This window comes from Embiotoca jacksoni, unplaced genomic scaffold (assembly GCF_022577435.1).
Source record: "Embiotoca jacksoni isolate LCO1_2020_lvr unplaced genomic scaffold, fEmbJac1.0.p SCAF_4, whole genome shotgun sequence".
In the NCBI taxonomy this organism is placed as follows: Eukaryota; Metazoa; Chordata; class Actinopteri; family Embiotocidae; genus Embiotoca; species Embiotoca jacksoni.
The window spans coordinates 24896742-24917294 of record NW_027185392.1 but is presented as its reverse complement, the minus strand read 5'-3'; the positions used below and the strand labels follow the sequence as shown (position 1 = coordinate 24917294).

The window sequence follows — 20553 nt, the reverse complement described above, 5'->3', positions numbered from 1 at the left end:
AGGAGATCAACGTGTCCAGAACCGGACTGTCCACTCTCCGGTTTGAAGACGCTGCTCCTGGTAAACACAACTTTGATATTCTCCTTTGATTTGTGACGTATTACAGAAGAAATGAAACATGACATGATAATATGAAAATATTTAGATCTTTGTTGTAAAACCCAGCAGCTGTTGTTAATTCAGTTTCCTGTGTAGGATGTAGAACGGCCATGTTTCCTTCTCTGAAGAGTCTCAACCTGGACAACAACAGCATCACTGAGGTCAGTGTGACGTCGCCGTGGCGTCGGTGTGACGTCGGTGTGATGTCGCCGTGTTTCAAATAAAAAGCACAGCAGGTAAAACAAGTCTCTCTCTCTCTCAGTGGTGTGTGGTGGACGAGCTAGCCAAACTTCCTAGTTTGGTTCAGTTTAGTTGTCGTGGCAACCGACTGGTGAGCAGCGACGGAAACCCCAAAACAGCCAATCAGATGCTGATCGCCAAACTGGGACAGCTGGTCTCCCTGAACAGCTGTCAGGTGAGCTGGAGCTGTGTGTGTGTGTGTGTGTGTGTGTGTGTGTGTGTGTGTGTGTGTGTGTGTGTGTGTGTGTGTGTGTGTCTTCAAGCTGACCTGTTTCCTGGTGTCCTTCAGATCTTCCATGAGGACAGGAGGGGGGCGGAGCTTGACTACATCAAGATGTTTGGAGAGGAGTGGCTGAAGGCAGGTGGGCGGAGTCAGACCAGCACCGATTTCAGCTGTCGGCACCCTCGTTACCAGAGCCTCATCGACAGTAAGTCCCGCCCACTGTCATGTGATTGGTCCACCTGAACCACCTGACTGAAGTGTGCAGGTCAGTGATCAGACTCTGTTTCAGAGTACGGCGCTCCGGAGGAAGGAGAGTTCAAGAAGCCGGAGCCGTTTGCCCTGAAAAATCAGCTGATGAGTTAGTCCCGCCTCTTTCTGCTGCCTGCTCTCTAATTGGCTCCCTGAACACCCAGAGCAGGAAACCCTCAGTGTGATGTTTTCTCCTCCACAGAGATCACGTTCGTGTTTCCTGAAGACGCTGAACGAGAGCCCATCGAGAAGAAGCTTCCAGGTAAAACGCCCCCCACCCCGTCTGTTTCCGGACCGAACGCAGCGCCCCCCGCAGGAACTGGTGTCTAACTGAACGTGACACCTGAAATGTTTGTGTGTGCAGCCTCCATGGTGGTCCAGAAGGTGAAGGGCCTCCTGTACAGACTGCTGAAGGTCCCTGCAGCAGATCTGAGGCTCTCCTACAGCAGCCCGAAGGTAACGCAGCGTCTGAAGCTCTGCTTCAATCTGAGGCTGTAAAAGGTTCATGGAGGAGGAGCAGCTCCTCCGTCACTGACGTGTTGTCGTCTCCTCTGCAGCTGCTGGGGACCGAGTTTGAGATCGACAGCGATCTGAAGACGCTGCAGTTTTACTCCATCGAGGCCGGAGACCGAGTGCTGGTCCGCTGGTCCTGACGAGACCCCCAGGTGAACCATCAGTGATGTCATCAACCAGCAGTGATGTCATCATCCATCAGTGATGTCATCGTTGGTTTGTGAACGTTATGAATCCTCCAGTTCAGATTCTGTCCGTCACCATCTTGTTAGTTCGGAGCGGTTCGGAGCAGGAAGTGACCATATTTGGACGAGCTGGGGGAGGAGCCAGAGGTGGATCTGACCGATCTGATCGGAAACCTGACGATACTACGTCCCGCCCACCGATAGCTGTAACCTGACTGCACCACAGGCCTGTCAATCAAACAGACACGCCCCCAAAAACAGGTCTTCTTGAATCTTCTTTTCTAATGAATGAGGGATTATTTTCAGATGGACCTCCAGAAAACTAAGAAGAAGGAGTGACTTTAGCTAACAACACCGAGATAACTGATGGACACATTTTATTCACTTTGGATTTGATGAGAGAAGTTGAATGGGAGTCTATGGAGCCGGAGGCTTTTTGGAGCCGACCTCTAGTGGCACTCGCTGGTATTGCAGCTGAAGACACTTCTGGATCAGAACCATTTTACAGACCTGAAGCTCCAGTTTAACCCAAAATGATTCATACTAATGTTCAAATGTTCACGTCTAGACTTTGACTTGTGGCTGGAGATGACATCACTGAGTGAAACTATTGTGCTCGAGATATAAATAAAAACATTCACTATTTTCATGTTGTTGTTTTACATATTTTTTATGAATAATATCACATCCATAATGTAAAGCAGCCTCAGTGGACAACCAGAGGTCCTCACCCAGCTTCTTGTTTTCTGTCTAGTTGATGAGGACGTTGAGAAGTTTGGACATTTTAGTAAAATGTGTAAAACAACATGGAGATAGTTGATTTATTATTATTATTTTGTCATTTCTTTAAGCTTCTTACAGATGATGAAACCTGCTGGTCAAATAATCTAATTCACATTTTGGGCTGAACTACGTCCACTTTCATAGACAGTCTGTGCTCTGGACTCTGTCACCACGACGACGTCAGTCCACTGTCGTCATGGTGACAGATGAAGCTGAGCAGCCAAAGTTCACGCTTTTATTTTGTGAATTCAAAGATAATAATAATAAATGTGTTTGCTCTTGTGTGAAGCAGCGTCTGATGTCCGTCCTCTCGTCAGCCCTCGAGGATCCTCTCCACAAACAAACGTGTTTATTAAATCTCTGCAGCGGGACAGAAAACAGAACAGAAGACATCCAATAATAAATGTTGAATAAATACATGTAAAATACCCTGTGGAGTGCTAATCCTTCAAAACCACGACGATAAACCAACATCCAAAAGATCAAAGGTCAGCTCCACCGTGACGTCAGACCGACTGACTGATCTGAACGCTGCTGACATACAGATCTGGGCAGCATCGTCTGCTGTCATGGCAACAGCTCAGATTTATGCAGCGCTTCAGTGCAGATGGTGTCCGAGTCGGTGTGGAGCAGCGCCAACACCGACCACCAGGGGGCAGCAGAGGATCCAGTTCTGCCTCTGGGGGATCCCAACCGGATTATTCAGGCTGTCAATCACGAGATGAAGACACGAGTAGTTCCTGTAGAAGGGACGGAGACGGGACCGTGTCCACGTGTCCTCCCACAACATGTCTCTCTCTGAGGACACGTTAGTGTTTCCATCGGCTGGAGACAAAAGAACGCAACAATCAGCTGCTTCGATGGACTTCTGTTCATTAAATGTATTGAAGAGTTTACGTGCAGTGAAACTAAAGTATTGAAAGGATGTGACCATGGGGATGATGGTGTCATGGGGATGATGGTGTCATGGGGATGATGATGTCATGGGGATGATGGTGTCATGGGGATGATGGTGTCATGGGGATGATGATGTCATGGGGATGATGGTGTCATGGGGATGATGGTGTCATGGGGATGATGGTGTCATGGGGATGATGATGTCATGGGGATGATGATGTCATGGGGATGATGATGTCATGGGGATGATGGTGTCATGGGGATGATGATGTCATGGGGATGATGATGTCATGAGGATGATGGTGTCATGGGGATGATGATGTCATGGGGATGATGGTGTCATGGGGATGATGATGTCATGGGGATGATGGTGTCATGGGGATGATGGTGTCATGGGGATGATGATGTCATGGGGATGATGATGTCATGGGGATGATGATGTCATGAGGATGATGGTGTCATGGGGATGATGATGTCATGGGGGTGATGATGTCATGGGGATGATGGTGTCATGGGGATGATGGTGTCATGGGGATGATGATGTCATGAGGATGATGGTGTCATGGGGATGATGATGTCATGAGGATGATGATGTCATGGGGATGATGGGGGATGATGGTGTCATGGGGATGATGATGTCATGGGGATGATGAACGGAGGAGAACGGAGGGAGAATAACATTTTGGACCAGATGTTGTACGAAGATATTTTGGATTATCTACTATAGCATGATATTTTGTAGCAGGTCGGACGACACGATAATATGAGAGTTTTATGAAATTGTAGATGATATTATTGAGGAACGTGTCGTAGAATTAACGAAGAACCAACAACATTATTACTGTTTACTCCACTTAAACATAGTAATGAACCGGGTAAATACAGCTGGTGCTACACTTCCTGTTACCTCCTTCATAAAACGTAAAGTTATTTTTGTCCGAGTTAATCGTAGCAGGATCAACGTGTACGTATAAAAGGATTGTCGGCCATCTTAAATATAGACTATATCTAAATCTGTTGACGGAGGATGTTTTAGCTCCAGCTGTAAGCTCCTTGAAAGACTGGAAAACAAAGATGTCATGCTGGTTGCGATCTGCAGCTTCACCACTAGGTGTCACTAAATGCTCACATTTATTTTTACGGTGTAAGTGTTTCAATTCTTCACTTTGTTATAAACAAACATTTCTATTGTTATAACATTTTTACCGAAACATTACATTTTCCACACGTGATCAGAAACACGTCTTTGAACCACGAGAAGTTTCTGAAGTTTTATTTTGGAGGGAAACGCTGAGTCATCGTCATCACAGCAATCTGGCACATACAGGAGCTGCACACACCTTGATCATCATCATCCTCGTCTTCATCAGGGAGATCTCAGGCTCACATCAGCACCATTGAAAAATCACAGAATGTCGTCTGCATATCAGGAAGTTATTTACACGTTCATATAAAAATACATTGTGAGTTTTAAAACACAACAGGATGAATCAGGAAGTGTCGGCGACTCAGCGGTGCTGGTCGTGGTCCGTTCCTCACAGCAGTCACTTTATCACAGGATTATTATTCACTATAAACTATAAACTAAAGGTATATTGGTAAAGTGTTATTTTACAAACGTATTACAGATCATTTAAAAATTCATTTAGTAAGATCTTTTTTTTTAACCCCCGATTCACTTGAACTGAATTCACGTCATCAAACAGGAAGAAATGAGGATTATTATCATTATTATCATTATTATTATTATTATTATTATTATTATTATTATCATACATGACTGAATCCTTCAGATAAGACTTCTGTCAGTGAAACAGAACCGGAGTTCTTATTTTAAACTGCACAGAACATCCTGCTGAACCAAACATGGTTTTATCTGAAACAAAAAATACCTTTCAAACCTTTGAGGCTTTTTTTAAAACGTGAAACATTTTCAGACCGTCATCGAACTTCGTTCATCACACAAATCTTTAGAAATATTTCTGATTGTTTCTCGCAGATCTGTAAAAAAGGAAGTTAAAAAAAGACTTTTAAAAAACACTATAAACACAACCTGAAGTTCATCGTTCCTGCTGTCTTTTATAAAAACATCAGAGCAGTTAGAAACGGGTCGAGAGTCCAGTCGGACCTCGACGATGACGCAAGGAAGCGACTGATCTCACCTGAAGAGTGACATCACAAACACCCGGCGGACAGGTGGAAAGTGAAACGCTCAGTTCAAGTCCGAAAGGTAGAAAACAAAAAGATTCAGTTAGCTGGTTCTGCTGGTTCCGCAGGTTCTGCTGGTTCCGCAGGTTCTGCTGGTTCTGCAGGTTCTGCTGGTTCTGCAGAGGCCTCTGTGTCGACTCACAGGTTTCCCTCCACACACCGGCCGGCGGAGGCGTCCGGGCAGCGACAGGTGAACCCTCCGAGCCGCGGCAGACACAGGTGAGAACATCCGCCGTTGTTGGAGCAGTAGTTGTACGCTGGACCAGAACCAGAACCAGAGGGGGGGGGGGGGGCGTTAGGAAGCAGCGCTACATAAACATGTTAACACTAACAGGATTAACACTCTGGATGGTGCAGGAGGAGGAAAACACCATCCTAACAGACCCTGAACCATCCTGACTTGCAAAGGCTGCTGGGAGATCTCCCATCATGCACTGCTCCTCTCCTCTCTGCTCCAACACTTCACTTCACATCATTTCTCCAAGTTCCTACAGAACAAGCCGTCCCTGAACGCAGCGTTTTAAATCCCGTCCAACGTGCCGGTCAGTCTTTCCTTTGACGCCATGAAACGGACCTGCAGCAGTTTACCAGCAGAAACCCTCCGACAGGGCCGGAGTCAGCTGACGGAGGAGTTCAGGGGGCTGCAGTGTTCAACCAGCTGGGAGCCTCCACCTCCACGGGATACACCTCACGGCCTCCACCTCCACAGCCTCCACCTCCACAGCCCCCACCTCCACAGCTGGCCTCCCTCAGGCCACATCAGCCCAGCGTTCCCACGCTTATATCCATCCCACTCTGGAATCAATTACTACGCCCGCTCAGCACATTTTCACTCCCGGGTCTCTGGTGCTCAGGCTCCGCCCACAGAGCATGCTCAGTATGCATTCATCCGGCCAGCGCAGGAATGCCCCCCCCTCCCCTCCCCTCCCCTCCCCTCCACCTCCTCCCCCTCCTCCCTCCCCCCCCCCCCCTCCTCCCACAGCAGATGTAAACTCTGTACACTGAGACATACACAGAGATTTATCTGCACTGTGAACTCTCATGTAAACAAGTGTCCCTCCAACCGTCCCAGAGAGACAACACCCAGCAGCTGGACTTCCCATCAGCCACCACTGATCACCTGCGCTCGTCCGGCCGCGACGCGTCGTACGGACACACGGACGCTGTGTTCACGCTCGGCTGCAGGTCTGACGATACCGGTCCAATAAACGGGAACACGTCATCCACTTCTGACATGAAACGCTCTGGTTTGGTTTGTTCACACTGTTGTGAAAAGAAATCGGATTCTTTGAGTCACTTGGAGGAAAAACAGGAATAAATCCGTGAGCATCAGTCAGAACCAGGCGCACTGTTTTAGTCTGGTCTTTATGCTAAGCTAGGCTAACTACACCCAGATGCCAGCGGCAGACGTCTACATTTGGTGAAGTTCTCCTTTAAGCTATGAAACTTCTTCCCGCATGTACTCGTCTCCTTCTTCCCTTTCCTGCCTCCTTCCCTTTGACTGACAGGTCGACGGTTCGTACCTTGCGGACACTCCGTCGGCGTCGTGGTGATCCCGTAGAGCCGAGAGCGCTTCTGCGGCAAAAACTCCTGAGTCTCCGTCTCTGAGTGACGGTCCACCGCCACCACCGCCTCCCTGTCAGAAAGAACACCAACAAATCATGAGCCGTCCACGGAGACGCACTGGAGACGTCTCTGACGCCGGGACGTTCATGTTTCACTGGTGGTTGGAGGCTGACTGATGAAACTGGAAATGAATTGAACTAACAAGCTGCTCATGATTAGAGGGTTGATGTCTGTGGGAGAACTCTGGTTTCTGGAACAGCCTTTAATGTGTCCACCGATGGTGTGATGGACAGCTGTCTGTCCTCTTTAATCATCAAAGACCAGAGCGGACGACATTCAGTCATCGCTGACTGTCGCCGTCACCATTTAAAATGACCGATGTCTCCGGCTGTCAGTCAATTCATGTAAACTCTGTCAACAAGCGGTCAACTAAATCTGACTCGTTCATTTAAACTGAAGTTTAAACCGTCCTCATACTTTTAAACCTTCGCTGTTCCAATGTAGAAGATCCTGATCAGCTGTAAACTGTACAGATAGCCTGTATGAGGCGTTTAGGGGACATCTGTCAATTGTAGCGTCTACAGATAGCCTGCATGTGAGGCGTTTAGGGGACATCTGTCAATTGTAGCGTCTACAGATAGCCTGCATGTGAGGCGTTTAGGGGACATCTGTCAATTGTAGCGTCTACAGATAGCCTGCATGTGAGGCGTTTAGGGGACATCTGTCAATTGTAGCATCTACAGATAGCCTGCATGTGAGGCGTTTAGGGGACATCTGTCAATTGTAGCATCTACAGATAGCCTGTATGAGGCGTTTAGGGGACATCTGTCAATTGTAGCGTCTACAGATAGCCTGCATGTGAGGCGTTTAGGGGACATCTGTCAATTATTTCCATGTGTGGGACACAGATTTAAACTAATATTCAGCTCGCTGATCGAGGAGTAACAGACAGCTCAGTGTGTTGTGTGTCTGTTGTGTGTCAGTGTTGTGTGTTAGTGTGTTGTGTGTCTGTTGTGTGTCAGTGTTGTGTGTCAGTGTGTTGTGTGTCAGTGTGTTGTGTGTCAGTGTTGTGTGTCAGTGTGTTGTGTGTCAGTGTGTTGTGTGTCAGTGTGTTGTGTGTCAGTGTGTTGTGTGTCAGTGTTGTGTGTTAGTGTGTTGTGTGTCAGTGTTGTGTGTCAGTGTGTTGTGTGTCAGTGTTGTGTGTCAGTGTGTTGTGTGTCAGTGTTGTGTGTCAGTGTGTTGTGTGTCAGTGTTGTGTGTCAGTGTTGTGTGTCAGTGTGTTGTGTGTCAGTGTGTTGTGTGTCAGTGTGTTGTGTGTCAGTGTTGTGTGTCAGTGTGTTGTGTGTCAGTGTTGTGTGTCAGTGTTGTATGTCAGTGTGTTGTGTGTCAGTGTTGTGTGTCAGTGTGTTGTGTGTCAGTGTTGTGTGTCAGTGTTGTGTGTCAGTGTGTTGTGTGTCAGTGTTGTGTGTCAGTGTTGTGTGTCAGTGTTGTGTGTCAGTGTGTTGTGTGTCAGTGTTGTGTGTCAGTGTGTTGTGTGTCAGTGTTGTGTGTCAGTGTGTTGTGTGTCAGTGTTGTGTGTCAGTGTGTTGTGTGTCAGTGTGTTGTGTGTCAGTGTTGTGTGTCAGTGTTGTGTGTCAGTGTGTTGTGTGTCAGTGTGTTGTGTGTCAGTGTTGTGTGTCAGTGTGTTGTGTGTCAGTGTGTTGTGTGTCAGTGTGTTGTGTGTCAGTGTTGTGTGTCAGTGTGTTGTGTGTCAGTGTTGTGTGTCAGTGTTGTATGTCAGTGTGTTGTGTGTCAGTGTTGTGTGTCAGTGTGTTGTGTGTCAGTGTTGTGTGTCAGTGTTGTGTGTCAGTGTGTTGTGTGTCAGTGTTGTGTGTCAGTGTTGTGTGTCAGTGTTGTGTGTCAGTGTGTTGTGTGTCAGTGTTGTGTGTCAGTGTGTTGTGTGTCAGTGTTGTGTGTCAGTGTGTTGTGTGTCAGTGTTGTGTGTCAGTGTTGTGTGTCAGTGTGTTGTGTGTCAGTGTTGTGTGTCAGTGTTGTGTGTCAGTGTTGTGTGTCAGTGTTGTGTGTCAGTGTTGTGTGTCAGTGTGTACCTCCTCCAGTCAGTGTAGTACAGGTTCCTTCCAAAGGAGACCAGAGCGAAGGGATAGTGGATCCCTCCAACAACCTGCCTCCTCAGCCGGCGGTGAGGATCCATACACTCCACCTTGTGAGTCCCTGTGGATCAACAGGACTGGATGGGTCAGGAACACGTGACAGAACCCTGACTTACACAACGTTGTCCATGTATCTGAGGAGGGCGGGGCCTCACCTGCGTCGGCCCAGCACAGCTGCTGGTCGTCGGGGTCAAAGGTTAGACCGTTGGGAAGCCCCAGGTCGTCCTTGACCAGGACGCTCCGCTCTGTCCCGTCCATGTTGGACATCTCAATTTTAGGCCCGTCTCGGTCCCAGTCGGCCCAGTACAGCCGCCTGAGGAACAGGACCGAACCAGTCAGAACAAACTGCTGCTGGTAATCAGTTCACTTTTATTAATATTTACACTACTACTAATTATTCTGACACTAATGATACTCCTGATATTACTACTAATACTACTACTGCTGCTGTTACTGTTGGTGGAGGGTACTCATAGCCTGCATGTGAGGCGTTTAGGGGACACCTGTAAATTGTAGCATCAGCTGATAGCCTGCATGAGGTGTTTAGGGGACACCTGTAAATTGTAGCATCAGCTGATAGCCTGCATGAGGTGTTTAGGGGACACCTGTAAATTGTAGTGTGTACTGATAGCCTGCATGAGGCGTTTAGGGGACATCTGTAAATTGTAGCATCAGCTGATAGCCTGTGTGAGGTGTTTAGGGGACACCTGTAAATTGTAGCATCAGCTGATAGCCTGCATGAGGTGTTTAGGGGACACCTGTAAATTGTAGTGTGTACTGATAGCCTGCATGAGGCGTTTAGGGGACATCTGTAAATTGTAGTGTGTACTGATAGCCTGCATGAGGCGTTTAGGGGACACCTGTAAATTGTAGTGTGTACTGATAGCCTGCATGAGGCGTTTAGGGGACATCTGTAAATTGTAATGTGTACTGATAGCCTGCATGAGGCGTTTAGGGGACACCTGTAAATTGTAGTGTGTACTGATAGCCTGCATGAGGCGTTTAGGGGACATCTGTAAATTGTAGCATCAGCTGATAGCCTGCATCTGTAAATTGTCCATCGCTCACCCGTATGCTGAGTTAGTGACAATCGGTCGAGGGTTGACCAGGTCGGTGTCGAACAGGACTCTGCGCTGGCTGCCGTCCAGCTTGGAGACCTCGATTGTGTCTCGCATGGAGTCCGTCCAGAAGAGGAGACGGGCCACCTGATCGATGGCGATGCCTTCAGGACTCTGCAGCTCTGAGGAAGGAACAGACTTCAGTTCAGCCAGTGGAAACATGGGTCCGGGTCGGCTCTGGATCGGCCACCGGTTGGTATCACTTCATGCACCGGGACCGGAGGCACCAATGAAACACTGAGATACCTTCGGTGATGACCGGGACGATGTCGCCTCCGCTCAGACGGGCCTTGCTGATGGCCGGTCCGGTGATGTCTGACCAGTACACCATCTTGTCCACGCAGTCGTAGGCCACGGCGATCACCACGCGGTCCTGACAGAGAACACAGCTTCATTCATCTGGAGACACTTTTCAAAGAGTCTTTTGTCTGAAGCGACAGACCGAGCGACGCCGACGGAGAACGTTCAGCTGCAGCTCATCAACGCTGCTGTGGGACAGACGGCAGAACAATCAGACGAGTGTTTGACATCTGAACGGACGGTACGAGGACCAAATGCTGTCCAAACCTCTCCACCTCAAACTGGGCCGCTTGGATCTGGAGGTCTCGGGTGAAGTTCACTTCTGCTGCTCATTTGACTCCAAGAGAAAACTTAAAAAATCTAAATGAATCACAACATATTGCAAATAAACGTTTTCACGTCACTAAAAGCCCGATGAGACACGTCCTTGCTGTCCTCCGGCCTGGAAGATAAATCCTTTGGCCCATTAAATACACGTTAGCTGGGACACACATGAACCAGAACCAGAACCAGTAACATCAGCACAACGTTAAACACATCCAGTCACATGGTTGCAGTGGCAGATGTGCGTCTGGAACCGTGGACTGATGGCTTCGGTGCTATTCCACCATGTTCTCTGCTTCTTTTTATGTGATGACATCATTCCAGGTGTTTAACCTGACACCTGAGAGCGGCAGGTAAACCCGGCGGTACTGGTTCTTACGGGGATGTGCAGCAGAGGTTTGGCCTCCTCCCCCCTCATGCTGTATCCGTCCAGCGGCACGTGTTCGAGCTTCCCGCTCTGAGCGAACAGCAGGTGAGTTCCCGGGCTGACGGGGCGGACGTCGGGCCGCGGGGTCGGACCCACCGGAGGCGGACCCACCGGAGGCGGACCCACCGGAGGCGGAGTCGCTGCCTGGTCGATACCTGTGTGGTAGAGAGAGAAGTGTCCGGGGGGGGGGGGGGGGTTTACCTACAGATCCGGTACCGACTCATTGATCTGTCTCTCAACAGGGACTCACACAGAGGAGGGCTGCCGGGTCCGGTGCGGGTGTCGGGGGTCTCCTGGCCGTTGGCGTCCACGCACCAGCACTGGCCGATGCTGCCGTGGCACTGCGTGGGCTCGTAGGCGCCGCGCTCGTCGCACTGCGGGACGTACTGAGCGGCGGCTGGCCGAGGACGGAAGAAGGAGAAGAGGCCGGAGGCGGCGGCGGCGGCGGCCCGGGCGTTCTCTCGGTGCCGCTCGCACCGAGTCTGCTCGCGCTCTGAAAAACAGTCAGAGAGACATCGACACTAAACATGTCAGCAAATTCCTCAAAGTCTCTTCAAATTTCAAATGCAGCCAGTTGGTGGTTTGTTGCTGCCTGCAGTTGGAGCTCATGAGCTCGTGTTTGTGACGTGGAAAGTCACATGATGCACAATGTTTGGCCACATGGATGACCTCATGAATCCACAGGCTAAGGATTTACCAAGCTAGCAGGTGTGCACTGTAATGCAGGAAATGTAAATGCATAATAATGGCAGAGGGAGAACATGAGTCCATGAGAGTTAATGAGAGTTAATGAGAGTCCATGAGAGTCCATGAGAGTTAATGAGAGTCCATGAGAGTCCATGAGAGTTAATGAGAGTCCATGAGAGTTAATGAGAGTTAATGAGTGTCCGTGAGAGTTAATGAGAGTTAATGAGAGTCCATGAGAGTCCATGAGAGTTAATGAGAGTCCATGAGAGTTAATGAGAGTTAATGAGAGTCCATGAGAGTTAATGAGAGTTAATGAGAGTCCATGAGAGTCCATGAGAGTTAATGAGAGTCCATGAGAGTCCATGAGAGTCCATGAGAGTTAATGAGAGTTAATGAGTCCATGAGAGTTAATGAGAGTCCATGAGAATCAATGAGAGTTAATGAGAGTCCATGAGAGTCAATGAGAGTTAATGAGAGTCCATGAGAGTTAATGAGAGTCCATGAGAGTCAATGAGAGTTAATGAGAGTCCATGAGAGTTAATGAGAGTCCATGAGAGTCAATGAGAGTTAATGAGAGTCCATGAGAGCCCATGAGAGTTAATGAGAGTCCATGAGAGTTAATGAGAGTCCATGAGAGTTAATGAGAGTCCATGAGAGCCCATGAGAATCAATGAGAGTCAATGAGTCCATGAGAGTCAATGAGAGTTAATGAGAGTCCATGAGAGTTAATGAGAGTCCATGAGAGTTAATGAGAGTCAATGAGAGTCCATGAGAGTCAATGAGAGTTAATGAGTCCATGAGAGTTAATGAGAGTCCATGAGAGCCCATGAGAGTTAATGAGAGTCCATGAGAGTTAATGAGAGTCCATGAGAATCAATGAGAGTCAATGAGAGTCCATGAGAGTCAATGAGAGTTAATGAGAGTCCATGAGAGTTAATGAGAGTCCATGAGAGCCCATGAGAGTTAATGAGAGTCCATGAGAGTTAATGAGAGTCAATGAGAGTCCATGAGAGTCCATGAGAGTTAATGAGAGTCCATGAGAGTTAATGAGAGTCCATGAGAGTCCATGAGAGTTAATGAGAGTCCATGAGAGTCCATGAGAGTCCATGAGAGTTAATGAGAGTCCATGAGAGTCCATGAGAGTCCATGAGAGTCCATGAGAGTTAATGAGAGTCCATGAGAATTAATGAGTCCATGAGAGTTAATGAGAGTTAATGAGAGTCCATGAGAGTTAATGAGAGTTAATGAGAGTCCATGAGAGTCCATGAGAGTTAATGAGAGTCCATGAGAGTCCATGAGAGTTAATGAGAGTCCATGAGAGCCCATGAGAGTTAATGAGTCCATGAGAGTTAATGAGAGTCCATGAGAGTTAATGAGAGTCCATGAGAGCCCATGAGAATCAATGAGAGTCAATGAGTCCATGAGAGTCAATGAGAGTTAATGAGAGTCCATGAGAGTTAATGAGAGTCCATGAGAGTTAATGAGAGTCCATGAGAATCAATGAGAGTCAATGAGAGTCAATGAGAGTTAATGAGAGTCCATGAGAGTTAATGAGAGTCCATGAGAGCCCATGAGAGTTAATGAGAGTCCATGAGAGTTAATGAGAGTCCATGAGAATCAATGAGAGTCAATGAGAGTCCATGAGAGTCAATGAGAGTTAATGAGAGTCCATGAGAGTTAATGAGAGTCCATGAGAGCCCATGAGAGTTAATGAGAGTCCATGAGAGTCCATGAGAGTTAATGAGAGTCCATGAGAGTTAATGAGAGTCAATGAGAGTCCATGAGAGTCCATGAGAGTTAATGAGAGTCCATGAGAGTTAATGAGAGTCCATGAGAGTCCATGAGAGTTAATGAGAGTCAATGAGAGTCCATGAGAGTTAATGAGAGTCCATGAGAGTCCATGAGAGTCCATGAGAGTCCATGAGAGTTAATGAGAGTCCATGAGAATTAATGAGAGTCCATGAGAGTTAATGAGAGTTAATGAGAGTCCATGAGAGTTAATGAGTTAATGAGAGTCCATGAGAGTCCATGAGAGTTAATGAGAGTCCATGAGAGTCCATGAGAGTTAATGAGAGTCCATGAGAGTCCATGAGAGCCCATGAGAATCAATGAGAGTCAATGAGTCCATGAGAGTCAATGAGAGTTAATGAGAGTCCATGAGAGTTAATGAGAGTCCATGAGAGTTAATGAGAGTCCATGAGAATCAATGAGTCCATGAGAGTCCATGAGAGTCAATGAGAGTTAATGAGAGTCCATGAGAGTTAATGAGAGTCCATGAGAGCCCATGAGAGTTAATGAGAGTCCATGAGAGTTAATGAGAGTCCATGAGAGTCCATGAGAGTTAATGAGAGTCCATGAGAATCAATGAGAGTCCATGAGAGTCAATGAGAGTTAATGAGAGTCCATGAGAGTTAATGAGAGTCCATGAGAGCCCATGAGAGTTAATGAGAGTCCATGAGAGTCCATGAGAGTTAATGAGAGTCCATGAGAGTTAATGAGAGTCCATGAGAGTCCATGAGAGCCCATGAGAATCAATGAGAGTCAATGAGTCCATGAGAGTCAATGAGAGTCAATGAGAGTCCATGAGAGTTAATGAGAGTCCATGAGAGTTAATGAGAGTCCATGAGAATCAATGAGTCCATGAGAGTCCATGAGAGTTAATGAGAGTCCATGAGAGTTAATGAGAGTCAATGAGAGTCCATGAGAGTCAATGAGAGTTAATGAGTCCATGAGAGTTAATGAGAGTCCATGAGAGCCCATGAGAGTTAATGAGAGTCCATGAGAGTTAATGAGAGTCCATGAGAATCAATGAGAGTCAATGAGAGTCCATGAGAGTCAATGAGAGTTAATGAGAGTCCATGAGAGTTAATGAGAGTCCATGAGAGCCCATGAGAGTTAATGAGAGTCCATGAGAGTTAATGAGAGTCAATGAGAGTCCATGAGAGTCCATGAGAGTTAATGAGAGTCCATGAGAGTTAATGAGAGTCCATGAGAGTCCATGAGAGTTAATGAGAGTCCATGAGAGTCCATGAGAGTCCATGAGAGTCCATGAGAGTCCATGAGAGTCCATGAGAGTCCATGAGAGTTAATGAGAGTCCATGAGAATTAATGAGTCCATGAGAGTTAATGAGAGTTAATGAGAGTCCATGAGAGTTAATGAGAGTTAATGAGAGTCCATGAGAGTCCATGAGAGTTAATGAGAGTCCATGAGAGTCCATGAGAGTTAATGAGAGTCCATGAGAGCCCATGAGAGTTAATGAGTCCATGAGAGTTAATGAGAGTCCATGAGAGTTAATGAGAGTCCATGAGAGCCCATGAGAATCAATGAGAGTCAATGAGTCCATGAGAGTCAATGAGAGTTAATGAGAGTCCATGAGAGTTAATGAGAGTCCATGAGAGTTAATGAGAGTCCATGAGAATCAATGAGAGTCAATGAGAGTCAATGAGAGTTAATGAGAGTCCATGAGAGTTAATGAGAGTCCATGAGAGCCCATGAGAGTTAATGAGAGTCCATGAGAGTTAATGAGAGTCCATGAGAATCAATGAGAGTCAATGAGAGTCCATGAGAGTCAATGAGAGTTAATGAGAGTCCATGAGAGTTAATGAGAGTCCATGAGAGCCCATGAGAGTTAATGAGAGTCCATGAGAGTCCATGAGAGTTAATGAGAGTCCATGAGAGTTAATGAGAGTCAATGAGAGTCCATGAGAGTCCATGAGAGTTAATGAGAGTCCATGAGAGTTAATGAGAGTCCATGAGAGTCCATGAGAGTTAATGAGAGTCAATGAGAGTCCATGAGAGTTAATGAGAGTCCATGAGAGTCCATGAGAGTCCATGAGAGTCCATGAGAGTTAATGAGAGTCCATGAGAATTAATGAGAGTCCATGAGAGTTAATGAGAGTTAATGAGAGTCCATGAGAGTTAATGAGTTAATGAGAGTCCATGAGAGTCCATGAGAGTTAATGAGAGTCCATGAGAGTCCATGAGAGTTAATGAGAGTCCATGAGAGTCCATGAGAGCCCATGAGAATCAATGAGAGTCAATGAGTCCATGAGAGTCAATGAGAGTTAATGAGAGTCCATGAGAGTTAATGAGAGTCCATGAGAGTTAATGAGAGTTAATGAGAGTCCATGAGAGTTAATGAGAGTTAATGAGAGTCCATGAGAGTCCATGAGAGTTAATGAGAGTCCATGAGAGTCCATGAGAGTCCATGAGAGTTAATGAGAGTTAATGAGTCCATGAGAGTTAATGAGAGTCCATGAGAATCAATGAGAGTTAATGAGAGTCCATGAGAGTCAATGAGAGTTAATGAGAGTCCATGAGAGTTAATGAGAGTCCATGAGAGTCAATGAGAGTTAATGAGAGTCCATGAGAGTTAATGAGAGTCCATGAGAGTCAATGAGAGTTAATGAGAGTCCATGAGAGCCCATGAGAGTTAATGAGAGTCCATGAGAGTTAATGAGAGTCCATGAGAGTTAATGAGAGTCCATGAGAGCCCATGAGAATCAATGAGAGTCAATGAGTCCATGAGAGTCAATGAGAGTTAATGAGAGTCCATGAGAGTTAATGAGAGTCCATGAGAGTTAATGAGAGTCAATGAGAGTCCATGAGAGTCAATGAGAGTTAATGAGTCCATGAGAGTTAATGAGAGTCCATGAGAGCCCATGAGAGTTAATGAGAGTCCATGAGAGTTAATGAGAGTCCATGAGAATCAATGAGAGTCAATGAGAGTCCATGAGAGTCAATGAGAGTTAATGAGAGTCCATGAGAGTTAATGAGAGTCCATGAGAGCCCATGAGAGTTAATGAGAGTCCATGAGAGTTAATGAGAGTCAATGAGAGTCCATGAGAGTCCATGAGAGTTAATGAGAGTCCATGAGAGTCCATGAGAGTTAATGAGAGTCCATGAGAGCCCATGAGAGTTAATGAGTCCATGAGAGTTAATGAGAGTCCATGAGAGTTAATGAGAGTCCATGAGAGCCCATGAGAATCAATGAGAGTCAATGAGTCCATGAGAGTCAATGAGAGTTAATGAGAGTCCATGAGAGTTAATGAGAGTCCATGAGAGTTAATGAGAGTCCATGAGAATCAATGAGAGTCAATGAGAGTCAATGAGAGTTAATGAGAGTCCATGAGAGTTAATGAGAGTCCATGAGAGCCCATGAGAGTTAATGAGAGTCCATGAGAGTTAATGAGAGTCCATGAGAATCAATGAGAGTCAATGAGAGTCCATGAGAGTCAATGAGAGTTAATGAGAGTCCATGAGAGTTAATGAGAGTCCATGAGAGCCCATGAGAGTTAATGAGAGTCCATGAGAGTCCATGAGAGTTAATGAGAGTCCATGAGAGTTAATGAGAGTCAATGAGAGTCCATGAGAGTCCATGAGAGTTAATGAGAGTCCATGAGAGTTAATGAGAGTCCATGAGAGTCCATGAGAGTTAATGAGAGTCAATGAGAGTCCATGAGAGTTAATGAGAGTCCATGAGAGTCCATGAGAGTCCATGAGAGTCCATGAGAGTTAATGAGAGTCCATGAGAATTAATGAGAGTCCATGAGAGTTAATGAGAGTTAATGAGAGTCCATGAGAGTTAATGAGTTAATGAGAGTCCATGAGAGTCCATGAGAGTTAATGAGAGTCCATGAGAGTCCATGAGAGTTAATGAGAGTCCATGAGAGTCCATGAGAGCCCATGAGAATCAATGAGAGTCAATGAGTCCATGAGAGTCAATGAGAGTTAATGAGAGTCCATGAGAGTTAATGAGAGTCCATGAGAGTTAATGAGAGTCCATGAGAATCAATGAGTCCATGAGAGTCCATGAGAGTCAATGAGAGTTAATGAGAGTCCATGAGAGTTAATGAGAGTCCATGAGAGCCCATGAGAGTTAATGAGAGTCCATGAGAGTTAATGAGAGTCCATGAGAGTCCATGAGAGTTAATGAGAGTCCATGAGAATCAATGAGAGTCCATGAGAGTCAATGAGAGTTAATGAGAGTCCATGAGAGTTAATGAGAGTCCATGAGAGCCCATGAGAGTTAATGAGAGTCCATGAGAGTCCATGAGAGTTAATGAGAGTCCATGAGAGTTAATGAGAGTCCATGAGAGTCCATGAGAGCCCATGAGAATCAATGAGAGTCAATGAGTCCATGAGAGTCAATGAGAGTCAATGAGAGTCCATGAGAGTTAATGAGAGTCCATGAGAGTTAATGAGAGTCCATGAGAATCAATGAGTCCATGAGAGTCCATGAGAGTTAATGAGAGTCCATGAGAGTTAATGAGAGTCAATGAGAGTCCATGAGAGTCAATGAGAGTTAATGAGTCCATGAGAGTTAATGAGAGTCCATGAGAGCCCATGAGAGTTAATGAGAGTCCATGAGAGTTAATGAGAGTCCATGAGAATCAATGAGAGTCAATGAGAGTCCATGAGAGTCAATGAGAGTTAATGAGAGTCCATGAGAGTTAATGAGAGTCCATGAGAGCCCATGAGAGTTAATGAGAGTCCATGAGAGTTAATGAGAGTCAATGAGAGTCCATGAGAGTCCATGAGAGTTAATGAGAGTCCATGAGAGTTAATGAGAGTCCATGAGAGTCCATGAGAGTTAATGAGAGTCCATGAGAGTCCATGAGAGTTAATGAGAGTCCATGAGAGTCCATGAGAGTCCATGAGAGTCCATGAGAGTCCATGAGAGTTAATGAGAGTCCATGAGAATTAATGAGTCCATGAGAGTTAATGAGAGTTAATGAGAGTCCATGAGAGTTAATGAGAGTTAATGAGAGTCCATGAGAGTCCATGAGAGTTAATGAGAGTCCATGAGAGTCCATGAGAGTTAATGAGAGTCCATGAGAGCCCATGAGAGTTAATGAGTCCATGAGAGTTAATGAGAGTCCATGAGAGTTAATGAGAGTCCATGAGAGCCCATGAGAATCAATGAGAGTCAATGAGTCCATGAGAGTCAATGAGAGTTAATGAGAGTCCATGAGAGTTAATGAGAGTCCATGAGAGTTAATGAGAGTCCATGAGAATCAATGAGAGTCAATGAGAGTCAATGAGAGTTAATGAGAGTCCATGAGAGTTAATGAGAGTCCATGAGAGCCCATGAGAGTTAATGAGAGTCCATGAGAGTTAATGAGAGTCCATGAGAATCAATGAGAGTCAATGAGAGTCCATGAGAGTCAATGAGAGTTAATGAGAGTCCATGAGAGTTAATGAGAGTCCATGAGAGCCCATGAGAGTTAATGAGAGTCCATGAGAGTCCATGAGAGTTAATGAGAGTCCATGAGAGTTAATGAGAGTCAATGAGAGTCCATGAGAGTCCATGAGAGTTAATGAGAGTCCATGAGAGTTAATGAGAGTCCATGAGAGTCCATGAGAGTTAATGAGAGTCAATGAGAGTCCATGAGAGTTAATGAGAGTCCATGAGAGTCCATGAGAGTCCATGAGAGTCCATGAGAGTTAATGAGAGTCCATGAGAATTAATGAGAGTCCATGAGAGTTAATGAGAGTTAATGAGAGTCCATGAGAGTTAATGAGTTAATGAGAGTCCATGAGAGTCCATGAGAGTTAATGAGAGTCCATGAGAGTTAATGAGAGTCCATGAGAGTCCATGAGAGCCCATGAGAATCAATGAGAGTCAATGAGTCCATGAGAGTCAATGAGAGTTAATGAGAGTCCATGAGAGTTAATGAGAGTCCATGAGAGTTAATGAGAGTCCATGAGAATCAATGAGTCCATGAGAGTCCATGAGAGTCAATGAGAGTTAATGAGAGTCCATGAGAGTTAATGAGAGTCCATGAGAGCCCATGAGAGTTAATGAGAGTCCATGAGAGTTAATGAGAGTCCATGAGAGTCCATGAGAGTTAATGAGAGTCCATGAGAATCAATGAGAGTCCATGAGAGTCAATGAGAGTTAATGAGAGTCCATGAGAGTTAATGAGAGTCCATGAGAGCCCATGAGAGTTAATGAGAGTCCATGAGAGTCCATGAGAGTTAATGAGAGTCCATGAGAGTTAATGAGAGTCCATGAGAGTCCATGAGAGCCCATGAGAATCAATGAGAGTCAATGAGTCCATGAGAGTCAATGAGAGTCAATGAGAGTCCATGAGAGTTAATGAGAGTCCATGAGAGTTAATGAGAGTCCATGAGAATCAATGAGTCCATGAGAGTCCATGAGAGTCAATGAGAGTTAATGAGAGTCCATGAGAGTTAATGAGAGTCCATGAGAGCCCATGAGAGTTAATGAGAGTCAATGAGAGTTAATGAGAGTCCATGAGAGTCCATGAGAGTTAATGAGAGTCCATGAGAATCAATGAGAGTCCATGAGAGTCAATGAGAGTTAATGAGAGTCCATGAGAGTTAATGAGAGTCCATGAGAGCCCATGAGAGTTAATGAGAGTCCATGAGAGTCCATGAGAGTTAATGAGAGTCCATGAGAGTTAATGAGAGTCAATGAGAGTCCATGAGAGTCCATGAGAGTTAATGAGAGTCCATGAGAGTTAATGAGAGTCCATGAGAGTTAATGAGAGTCCATGAGAGTTAATGAGAGTTAATGAGAGTCCATGAGAGTCCATGAGACTTGAAGAGACGAGATGA

The 20553-nt window shown here is 46.0% G+C and overlaps 2 protein-coding genes across 6 annotated transcripts in view; one reads left to right on the top strand and one right to left on the bottom strand.

The window, feature by feature from the left end:
* Window positions 1-4379, top strand: part of tbce (tubulin folding cofactor E) — a 9724-nt gene extending 5345 nt beyond the window's left edge. The window contains exons 9-17 of one of the 3 annotated variants that reach the window (XM_069167731.1): window positions 1-60; window positions 196-260; window positions 362-514; window positions 629-767; window positions 852-920; window positions 1014-1073; window positions 1176-1267; window positions 1369-1476; window positions 2585-4379. The exon at window positions 1-60 is cut by the window's left edge and continues 5 nt beyond it. In XM_069167731.1, coding sequence (XP_069023832.1) covers window positions 1-60; window positions 196-260; window positions 362-514; window positions 629-767; window positions 852-920; window positions 1014-1073; window positions 1176-1267; window positions 1369-1464 — 734 coding nt within the window. In that variant the 3' untranslated portion in view covers window positions 1465-1476; window positions 2585-4379. The other 2 variants (XM_069167730.1, XM_069167729.1) reach the window with 2 other exon arrangements.
* A 68-nt stretch (window positions 4380-4447) lies between these two features.
* The window catches only part of LOC138209270 (nidogen-1-like), a 32896-nt gene continuing 16790 nt past the window's right edge, over window positions 4448-20553 (bottom strand). For 2 of the 3 annotated variants that reach the window (XM_069167728.1, XM_069167726.1), the window contains 8 exons: window positions 11533-11775; window positions 11235-11437; window positions 10478-10604; window positions 10182-10353; window positions 9269-9426; window positions 9051-9174; window positions 6921-7033; window positions 4448-5654 (listed from right to left, as the gene is read on the bottom strand). In XM_069167728.1, coding sequence (XP_069023829.1) covers window positions 5536-5654; window positions 6921-7033; window positions 9051-9174; window positions 9269-9426; window positions 10182-10353; window positions 10478-10604; window positions 11235-11437; window positions 11533-11775 — 1259 coding nt within the window. In that variant the 3' untranslated portion in view covers window positions 4448-5535. The remainder of the gene's footprint in view (window positions 5655-6920; window positions 7034-9050; window positions 9175-9268; window positions 9427-10181; window positions 10354-10477; window positions 10605-11234; window positions 11438-11532; window positions 11776-20553) is intronic. The other variant, XM_069167727.1, reaches the window with a different exon arrangement.